Here is a 10,989-nt window from a genome sequence, read left to right as displayed (position 1 = left end):
ATAAATGTAAACTTTCATTATAATTACTGGTATGTGCAAGGCCCCATGCTAGGTGCTCTGAGAGATAAAAGTAAAAAGAGACACGGTCTCCACACTTACATAGTTTACTATCCAATTAGGAACACAAACTACAGTTCCACATAGTTAAATATTAATACCCAAGAAGAAAACACACAGTCCAGTTCAGCAGCACAGACGAAACTTTCAAATACAAAAGCCATGGGGAACTGGTGACTTAGAGCAGAGGGGCATTTTTATAAAAAGTGTCGGTCTCACATTTATTTCCCTTCATCTGATGCTTATCTCTTTGACATGATGAAAAAAGGTTCAAGGCAGATTGTATAATAAACACATTGCAATGGCCCAGCCCTGTGTTAATCCTGCAGTGGTTTAGCCATTGGTGACTGCCACATGACGCAGATGCTGACGCTGGATTAAGACTCTTGACAACAGAGATGGGGTGATCTGTGAGTGTTCTAAGAAGTGGGCCAACCCATCAATGTCAAGTCTACAGAGGGATGGCAAATGCATCAGCTGATTTTTTAATTTTTTTCTGAGATTTATGGAGAGTTTCAGGCTGTGATTATCCAGCTTTAAAAGTAATTTTATAAAATAACTGGTACAAAACAGGGTGTGCCCCACTGCCAAATGAATACTACAGTTAACAAGTGCTCTGTGAGATCAAGGACAAGGCTGCTTATTGTGGTCTGGGGTGATTACAGAAGGCCTTGGGAAGAAATTATTATGAAAAGGCTTTCAATAAGAATTTAAGATAATCCTTAAACTAATTAATCCCTTTTAAGTCAAATATTAATTCTCCCAACTTAATTTTTAAATTTATCACTCTAAATTTTTACTTACAGACTGTCCCCGAATGGTGCTCTGTAACAAAATATTATTTTTTGGCTAAATTATGAGTTTAGTAGGTTTCCATGAGTTCATCTGAGACTACAGCATCCATAGCATTGCTTCTGTGGGAAAACGGGAGCTATTCTAAACTTCAGACAATCATTGACAAATCCATTTTTGATAACTCTGCTGATTGGTTCTTTCTTTCAACAGGTATTTATTAAGTGCTCTTCATATGTCAGACACTGTTGCAGGCACCGAGGATACATCAGTGAACAAAACAAAAATCTCTTCCCTTATGGAGCTGACATTCTAGAGAGAAGAGAGAGTTAAGAAGCATAATAAATAATTGGTATAGTGTGTTGGAATAAAGAAAAAGTAGAGAAGGGTAAAAGGGATGGGGAGGGTGGCAATTCTAAATAGGATGGTCATTGAGAAGGTGACATTTAAGCAAAGTGTGAAGGCAGCAGGCCAAGGCCACCGACCACATTAGGAAAGAGCATTTAAGGCAGAAGGAAGAGCCCGTGCGAAGGCTCTGAGGCCGGAGTTTACCTAGTGAGTTTAAGAACAGCAAGGCCGCTGTAGCTAGAGGTGGGAGAGAGGAGAGAGAAGATGAGGTCAGAGAGGTAACTCATGTAGTGGCAGGTAGGGGACTTGCCAGATCATACAGCGCCTTGCAGGCTATTCTGGAGCTTTTGAGAAAATGAGAGATCACTTGTATTAGGCTGGATTAAAATAGGGCCATCTGTATAAAAATAATTCCTCTTTAAATTGTCTCCTTAAACTTAGGGGTATATACAAATAACCCAGGATCTTGTTAAATTCAAATTCTGACTTAGTAGGTCCGGGGAAAGACCTGAGATTCTGCATCTTTAACAAGCTTTCAGGTTATATCAGGCTGCTGGTCCACAACCACACTTTGAGTAATGAAGTCCCAGGGGCTTTTTGGCTTATCTCTCCACCAGCTGGTTACAAGGGCCTTTTTGTTCCCTTTGAGCCTGAAAAGACCACCTCAAAAGGTTTTTCTTTATATTTTTACATTAGCCATGCGTCCCCTCACTATTCATGGTCCTATTACCTCGCTAGTAAGAGCGTGGTCCAGAGCTGCCTCCGGGACTATGAGGGAGGTTGTCTGGCTGTTTCCATGCACAGTGTAAGAAGTTCCTAGGGCTTCTGCAGTGCCACGTGGAGGCTCTGCTTCTGAACCTCGATCTGCTCCCTGAATAATAATTTCACCTCTGACCACATTCTTGTCTTACTCCAATGACAGGAGCTCTAATACAGGTCTTCACTCCTGATCCTATACCTAGTGATAGGTACCTATACCTCAGTTCTGTAAACTGAGGCAGCTGGGGGACTTGGGTGATGTTCCCAGGCAGAAGAGGTGGTCAGGTGGTCCATGGAAGCCTGTCTGTTAAGGAGCAAGGCTGACTTCTTAAGATCCAGCCCAGTAACTGACAGTGGAACAAATCTGGAAGGACTTGCCATTTCCTAGTATAAAGCATAGGATACAGAGTCCCATGGGCTTGAGTTTGAATTGTGCTTCCATCCCTTACTGTGTAACCTGGGGAATGCGCCTGGGTGTCTCTGAGCTGCAGTTTTCTTATCTGGAAAATGGGAATGATACCAACACCTCCTTTGTAAATTGAGATAATGCATTTAAAGCACCTAGTAAAGTGCCTGGCACAAATGATACAAAATACTAGTTGCTATTATTTTTGTAATTTCTACTACCATCCCACTACCTACCAAATCGCTTTGACGCCCGGCATTAGAGCATCCACCTTTACGTTCTCTGGAGTTAAGGTACCAGAGCAAATCCCTCAGCAAAGGTGTTCAAAGAGAGACACACAGGCCTGAGCACTTTCTTCATGACAGATGTCACAAGAGATAACTGGAGGAGCTGAAGATGTTTAGTTTAGAAAACAGGTGATGGGGGACAGGTGGTGATGGCTCTTAGCGTTGCCTTGTTCAGCGAGACCCTGAGGGCACGATGAGACCGCGGGGAAGAAATGAAAGGGCAGCATCCCCCGGACGCGTATCAGAGAAACTCGCTAAGACCGAAAGCGAGTCCGCGCGAGATGGGGGTGGGAGCGCCCGCGGGGGTCGTCTCCTGCGCAGCCGCAGCGGCGGCGCCAATCACGGGGCGCATCCCGTCCTCTCGCGACGGTACAGTTGTACGGTCGTGACGTCGGCAGTTGCCGTGGAGAGACCCGCTCCGACCGTGAGCTGGCGTTAGGAGCCGCAGGGTCACAGCGTGGCTTTGAAGCCGCCTCTGCCACCACCATGAGCGGCCGAAGTCGGGGTCGAAAGTCCTCCCGCGCGAAAAACCGGGGCAAAGGCCGCGCCAAAGCCCGAGTCCGCCCTGCTCCGGACGACGCCCCGCGCGACCCGGACCCTTCACAGTACCAGAGTCTCGGGGAAGACACCCAGGCGGCACAGGTGCAGGCTGGCGCGGGGTGGGGTGGCCTGGAAACCGCTGCGTCCGCGCAGCTCCTCCGGCTGGGGGAGGAGGCCGCCTGCCGGCTCCCCCTGGACTGTGGCCTCGCGCTGCGGGCCCGAGCTGCGGGGGACCGCGGGCAGGCCGCGGCCAGGCCCGGCCCGGGAAAGGCCGCATCTCTCTCGGAGCGCCTGGCCGCAGACACTGTCTTCGTGGGAACAGCGGGAACCGTGGGAAGGCCGAAAAATGCCCCCCGCGTTGGAAACCGGCGTGGCCCTGCCGGGAAGAAGGCCCCAGAAACCTGTAGCACCGCGGGGAGGGGGCCTCAGGTCATAGCTGGTGGCAGGCAGAAGAAAGGGTCGGCAGGGGAGAATACCTCGGTCTCAGCTGGGGAGGAAAAGAAGGAAGAGAGGGATGCAGGGTCGGGGCCCCCAGCGACGGAAGGCAGCATGGATACGCTGGAGAACGTGCAGCTGAAGCTGGAGAACATGAACGCCCAGGCGGACAGGGCCTACCTTCGGCTCTCCAGGAAGTTTGGGCAGTTGCGACTGCAGCACTTGGAGCGCAGGAACCACCTCATCCAAAATATCCCGGGCTTCTGGGGGCAAGCATTTCAGAACCACCCCCAGCTAGCATCGTTTCTGAACAGCCAAGAGAAAGAGGTACTGAGCTACTTAAACAGCTTGGAAGTGGAAGAGCTCGGCCTTGCCAGATTGGGCTACAAAATCAAGTTCTACTTCGATCGCAACCCATATTTCCAAAATAAGGTGCTCATCAAGGAATATGGCTGTGGTCCTTCTGGCCAGGTGGTGTCTCGTTCTACTCCAATCCAGTGGCTCCCAGGGCATGATCTCCAGTCCGTAAGCCAGGGAAACCCAGAAAACAACCGTAGCTTCTTTGGTTGGTTTTCAAACCACAGCTCCATTGAGTCTGACAAGATTGTGGAGATAATCAACGAAGAATTGTGGCCCAATCCCCTGCAGTTCTACCTTTTGAGTGAAGGGGCTCGTGTAGAGAAAGGAAAGGAAAAAGAAGGCAGGCAAGGTCCAGGAAAGCAGCCAGTGGAGACTACTCAGCCTGGGGTGAGCCAGTCCAACTGATCCTGCACAAGTGTCCCTGCTACCTCCTGCTGGGCTGTTCCTGGTTGACTACATATTTGGCGCTCTGCCTTCTCTTCATGTTGGTCTCTGTGTACTATAGACCCTTTGGACTTTAGTTACAAGAATATGGCGTTTATGATCATGTTCTTTTGCCTCCCATAGCCTCTTGCTTTTCTACGTTAGTGTCACATGTTATGTGATCGCACCTGGACTGTTCATATGTTAAGCACGCGTACTTTAGATGTGTGCTGCCTTTTATCTACATTGCCTGGACCTTGTTCTTGGCTCTGGCCTTTCCTACTTGTCTTTAACATGGACACTCATGAGTCATCCTCCAGGACCACCAGTGCATCCTCAAGCTCTGCTCCTTCAGGGCCGGTGACTTGCTGGGCTTCGTGTTCATGCTGGCCGTGCATGTCATCTATGCAAGCGTTTCCATTGCCACTGCAGAATGAAGCCAGTGCACATGGTATTAGTCATCACCTAGAACTTACTGTTCTGTGGGTCTGGGGTCACCAGCTAAGATGTCACCTACTTTATTTCTGGCTTTGGCCTGTGGTCCGTGAGACCCATCCTGCTTGATGTTCTGCAGAATGGCACTTAACTGCTGGGCATGCATGAAGTTAAGGGCAAGAAGCAGTATGCCATGTATTCTGTACCATCATGTGTCTCTTCTTGCTTCTGGGCCCTTCTACTGGTGAACTTTAATCTCATCAGGATCTTCCCATGCCGTGTCACTATCAAGCCATTAAGTTTTGTCTGGGTTGCTGTCAGCCCCAGTTGGCTTCCTGGTCAACAAGGACCTCAAGAACTGCCTGTGGACTGAGGCCCCCTACCAGTGCATGAGACACACACCTACCCTCCCCAGCTTTCCAGGAACCCTACTGGCTGCCAGACTGATGGGCGGGCTGGTATGTGTGGACATGTGTTCACCGTCATTATGCTGTGGCTGCAGGTGAGGGTGAGGACTGGGCCTATATAGAATCCAGATACCGCTGTCAACTTCCCTTATTCCCTTCTAAGACATGAGCAGAGTGCTATAGTAGGGGTTCTGGGGAAGAGGTATTTCTGATTTGTGGGCCTCTGCTTGCTTGACTTCAGGTCACTCACACTTCTTACTTCACTTGCCTGCCTTCCTCCATCCCTCATTTCCTCCCTCATTATTCTTTCCTCCCTCCCTTTCTTGGTAGCCTGCTTTCCTCTCCTTGCACCTTCCCCTTACTTTTTTCCTTATTCCTTTTTATTTTGTTTAAATAGTACCACAGAGAGAACAACTGAAAAACCACATTTTTCTACATACAGCTAGGGAGATATCTGAGAACTTGGCACTGCGCACATATACTAGATTGAAAGAGAGTTGAGGAAACCAGAAGGCCAAATGGATCTGCTGGCAGACCCTGAACCTGTCTCCCGGGCTTGCTCTACAGTTCTGAAGTTGAAAAACTGTTTCATGCCTAGCGTCTGCTCGAGTGATAAACCCCAAGGCAGCCATATCATAGACTAGTGTTTACTCTTGTTTTGACTTTGTTTTAATACTCCCTAAGACTCAAGTGCCTCCTGCTGTTTCCTCCTTTGTGGTAGCCTCTGGCCATCTGGACCTCAACCCCCAGCTTTCCCACTTTCAGCAGGCCTTTGCTCTCTTTGCTTCTACCTCAAATAGCCCCGGGAGTGGGTTTTAGTCTCCATTATGGAGTATCTCAAGCTTCTCCTGGGGGATGGGGATGGGGATGGGCAGAATCTGTTTTGGATCTCCAGATTATTTCCAGTGGGTTTAAAAGCGGAGCTGGGCCTTTCCCTCTCTTATCCCTGAGGGTGGGGAAGAAGGACTGTATCTACGCCCGTTCTTCCCTACCTTCTCTTTTGTTAGGGAGACCTCATTCTAAGTTCCTCAGGAGAGACCTTGACTTAAAGTTGTAGCAAGGGTGTGCTAGGCTGGGGATTTGGAGCAAAACCATCGAGTAGGCATGATACTGGTACGGTGTGGGCCTGGCAAATCAGACAGAAATGGCTTGAAAAGCTGCAGGGGGAGCATGCCTGTCTGTCAGTGATAGAGTATGGGAGGGACCTCCTTAGCTTGGAAAAGGAGAGTTGAAGAGGTTATGGACAAATAGGATGCCTAGTTGAGGGTGTTTCCAAGGTGTTGTCCAATCTTATCATCAGTAGATTTTATAAGCCACAGAGACAAACCAGGAACAGAATGATGTTACTTTGGTTACTTTCTTTTTTGTTCTAGGTGTGGCTTTGTACATGCAGAAGAGTGCTATATGCTGTACATCTTACCTTTAAAGTCTTACCACTTTCCCCATTTTAGTCTAATGGGAAGATAGAGCTGTGCAAGTCTGCTTTTTTTTTTTGTTGTTGTTAATTTTTTTTTCTCTTTGTTACGGACATTTTCAGACATGCATAGAAGTGGAGAGGATGGTCCTTGGACCCCATGTGTCCATCACCTAGCTGCATCATTTATCAGTTATGGTCAACCTGGTTTCATCTGTATCTGCCTCTTTTTCATCTGTATTGTTTATTGAAAATCCAAGACACTAAGCCAATGCAACCGTGACTACTTTGGGAGATTGGTAGTCTCTTTTGATGGTGATAGTGATGGGGTGCACTATCATAATCACATCAGGTCTGCTTTTCGCTTCTAATGTTAACTAACGAAGTTCCAGAGATGGGCCTTAGAAATGTGTTTTAAGAATTAACAAGGAGTCTCAAAAAGAAATGAGAGGGATGCTTCCTTTCCCTTTGTATCCACAAAACAAGAGAGAGACTGTTCTGTTGTAAAACTCTTTCAAAAATTCTGATATGATAAGGTACTTGAGACCCTTCAGCAGAATGTCAATCTTTTTTTTCTGTGTAACATGGAAACTTGTGTGACCGTTAGCATTGTTACCAGCTTGTACTGGTCTCATAACTCTGGTTTTGGAAGAATAATTTAGAAATTGTTGCTGTGTTCTGTGAAAATAACCTCCCCCAAAATAATTAGTAACTGGTTGTTGTACTTGGTAATTTGACACCCTGTTAATAACGCAATTATTTCTGTGTTCCTAAACAGTATAAATAGTTGTAAGTTTGCATGCGTGGTGGAAAAATAAAAACCTGTATCTCTGTTATATTTCTGATTTTCAAAAAAGAATTGGAAAGTTGTTAAACAGAGGCTGGGCAGTTGAAAGGGTATATACATTGCCCTAGGTAAGTGATTCCCAAGCCGCAGACCCTTGTGTGGCTAGCTACACAAAAACACATAAAATTTTGATTTCTAGGCCTTTTTCCCAAAGATTGAGATTCTATGATTCTGAGAGGAAGCCAGGTAGCTTAGTTTTTAACATGCGTTCTAGTCGATTCAGAAGCAGTGAACTCCCATTAGAATAATCTAGATTCTGTGAATCATCTAGATTCTAGTAGGAATACGTTGCTTCTTAAATTTTAGGGTGCATCTGAATTGTGTGGGGAGTCCTGTTAAAATATATATTCCGATATAGTAGTTTGGGGTGGAACCTGAGATTCTGCATTTCTAAGGAGCTTCCAGATGATGACAGTGCTGGTGATTTGTGAACTGCACTTTGAATTGAAAGGGGGGGTGACCTTGAAGGCCCTTTTAAACTTGAGTAATGGTGCTCAACTTTTGTTGCACACTAGAATTGTCTGGGAAGCTTACAGAAACACTGCCAGAGCTCCACACAAAGAGCAACTAAATCAGAACGGGGTAAGGGTAGGTCTGGGTGTGGATATTTTTATAACTTCCCAGGTGATTCTAGTGTTTAGCCAGAGTTGAGAACTACATCCTCTGATGCTGTTCATTTCAGATCCATAACAAGGATCATTTCCCATTAATCAGGAGAAGCAGTGGCAGACAACCAAGTGGCACACTAAGCTGCCCAGCAGAAAATGGACAAAATTAGAAGTGGGTTGTTACAAGAAAATAAAATGGGCTTATATGATGAAGGGTTTTAATAAATAAACATGCAGTGTTCAGGGCATAGTAGGTGCTCCAGTGTTGAATGAATGAATGAATTTAAAGCACCGTTTATATTCAGATGCCTCAGGGCATTTGAATTTGGTAATTTTTAAAGTGGGCCACATTTGTTTCATAAGAAAATCTGTATCAGTTTTCTGGGGCTGCCATAACAAAGTACCACAGACTGAGTAGCTTAAACAACAGAAATTTATTTTCTCAGTTCTGGAGGCTAGAAATTCAAGATCAGGGTATCAGCAGGGTTGATTTCTTCTGAGGACCTCACTCAGCTTATATATAGCTTTCTTCTCTGTCTTCACATGGGGGTGTGTGTGTGTGTGTGTGTGTGTCCGTGTCCTAGTATCTTATAAGGATACTAGTCATCTTGAACTGGGGCCCCTCTAATGACCTCATTTAACTTTACCCTTTAAAGACCCTGTCTCTAAATTCAGCTACATTATGAAGTATTGGGGATTACAATTTCAACATACGAATTTGGTGTGAGGGCAGGGGCAATTTAACCCCTAACAACATCTTAACTTGTATTCTTTTGACACATACGTGCCTCATGTTATGGTAGTTAATTGTATTGAGGCATATCATGTGCCAGGCACCATTGCAGGTGTTATACAAGGATTAATATATTGAGTCTTTATGACAAGTGATAATTATCTCTTAATTATCTCTTAATTATCTCTTAATGGGTTGAGGAAATGGAGTAAAAAGAGGTTGAGTAAATTGTTCAGGATCATGCTGGTAATGAATGAGCCAGGCTTTAAATTCAGGCAGTCTGGTTCAAGAATGCACACACATAGCACTTGACTCAAGTAGGAATAATCTTCAGTTTATCAATAGTATCTTTATGTAGAATCTCCTAATTTTTCATGTTAAACAAAATTTAAACCCCTGGAGTTTTTCTGATATGTGGAATGCAGAAGGGATGGAGAGCAGCCTCTCTAGGCCTGATCTTCCTCTCAGGATTCACTCAGTCTGCTTTGATTATGAATTGGGAGGGGCTGTCTGCCCAGTTCAATTCCGTTTACGCACTTGCTTCCCTGTGGGTGCAGAGCCTCTGTTGTCCAGGCCCTCTTTCAAACACCTCTCTTCAGTTCCTTGGACAACCCATTCAATCTGGGATTTACTACTTCTCCATCAGCTCATTCATTCATTGCCTCTTATATGAACTAATCCTTGGTGTAGACATTGGAAATATAGCTGTGGACAAACACAACTTTGAATTTTTCTTCCCCCACCTGCACCCCACCCCGCCACCCACCCACCATAGGTTTCAATCTCTTCTTAGCTTTCACCTTTTCACCGTCAAGAGATTGATAGTCAATCTCCTTTTTTCCATTTTCCTGCATGGGGCTGGTGAATGCTTTAGGTCCATGTGGGTTGAAGAGGGGGCTAAAGGAAGCCTCCCTCACCTTTGGCCTTTAGGTAAGACTTCACAAGGGACTCAGGCCTTCCATAACCTGGAGAGGGAGGGCCTCTTGGGTCATTCTAGTTATCTTAAGAACCCTTGGACCCCTTTTAGCGTTGACTTTTATTATAAAAAGGCCTCTTCTGATTTTTTAACTGTTACCTCCTGGGCTTTTTTTGAAATGTGGTAGGTTTGTGCTAGGCCATAGGTGAGCGGGGAGAGAAAAATAAAATGGTCCTGCCGCCCTGAGCTTACCAAAGATCTCTACCAGCTTTGGACTGTCTATTCTTGCACTTTGGGCTTCTTTATTCTAGTCTACTATAGTGGTTTGCAACAGAGGAAAGAGACACACTGCCCTAGGGAGGCATGTTAGAACCACCTAGGGTGGGAAATTTGGCAAATTTGCTTGCCCCTCTGAAGATTCAGAGAAGTCCTTAGTCACGGGGAGCCACTGTAACTGATGAGTAGGGTCATATCCGTCAGGTGTTGGGACAATAAAAAAGTGGAGTGTAGGCTATCCAGTCCATGGTTTCTATCTTTATTTGCCCTTAGCGTCTTCACTTCTGCTTTTGGAATCTTCTCCAACTATATTTCACTGTTCAGGATCACAACTCACTACTGCTCATTCACTTTCACCTGAAACTCTGGACTTAGACCCTCCTGTCAGGTGTTCAGCTACTGGTCATCCAGGGCTCGAGCCTTGAATTCCTTCTCTCCCTCCGTCCTGTCAACCTGGTCCTCAGCTGAGGTTTGACAAATCTAAGACAAAGTAACTACCATCTGTGTGACACTTCATGGTTAATAAAGCACATTTACTTATATTATCTTGATTATAACAACTATCCCATAAGAAGGCTCAAAGAGGTTAAATGACCAAAATCACAAAAGTAGTAGAGCCAGGACTTATAAACTTGGGTCTTCTGATTCCAAATTCCATCCATCCATGGGACGGTAAGCATGTGGCCCAGGGCAGATGTCTGACACTATGAATCTAGACACTTTCCACAGAACCTGTATTTAACTTTCTGCACAGCAGATTATCCAGTTGTTGCCAATTAATCTGAGTTGGCATATGAATGTGAAACTTCTTTACCATCCCTAACTACAGCGTGCGTGTGGTCATAACTAGGGGCAGGACCGACTTGACTCGGTGGGTGAGTCTTCCTTCAACTGCATTGTTCAAAGGTTAGGATTGGCTGTAGACATAGTATGCTTGCTGATGAGG

At 45.7% G+C, this 10,989-nt stretch overlaps 1 protein-coding gene across 5 annotated transcripts in view; it reads left to right on the top strand.

Annotated features, from left to right (window-relative positions):
* The first annotated feature begins 3,067 nt into the window (after nt 1-3,067).
* Nucleotides 3,068-10,989, top strand: part of TSPYL5 (TSPY like 5) — a 329,325-nt gene continuing 321,403 nt past the window's right edge. For 3 of the 5 annotated variants that reach the window (XM_045399174.3, XM_065519463.2, XM_015455057.4), the window contains exon 1: nt 3,068-5,344. In XM_045399174.3, coding sequence (XP_045255109.2) covers nt 3,136-4,389 — 1,254 coding nt within the window. In that variant the 5' untranslated portion in view covers nt 3,068-3,135 and the 3' untranslated portion in view covers nt 4,390-5,344. Of the gene's footprint in view, nt 5,345-6,622; nt 7,500-10,989 lie in introns of those variants that run through there. The other 2 variants (XM_005563759.5, XM_005563758.5) reach the window with 2 other exon arrangements.

The sequence above is a fragment of the Macaca fascicularis genome, chromosome 8, assembly GCF_037993035.2.
Source record: "Macaca fascicularis isolate 582-1 chromosome 8, T2T-MFA8v1.1".
NCBI lineage: Eukaryota > Metazoa > Chordata > Mammalia > Primates > Cercopithecidae > Macaca > Macaca fascicularis.
Note: the sequence above shows the minus strand (reverse complement) of the source record. Positions and strands in the feature narration are given on the sequence as shown.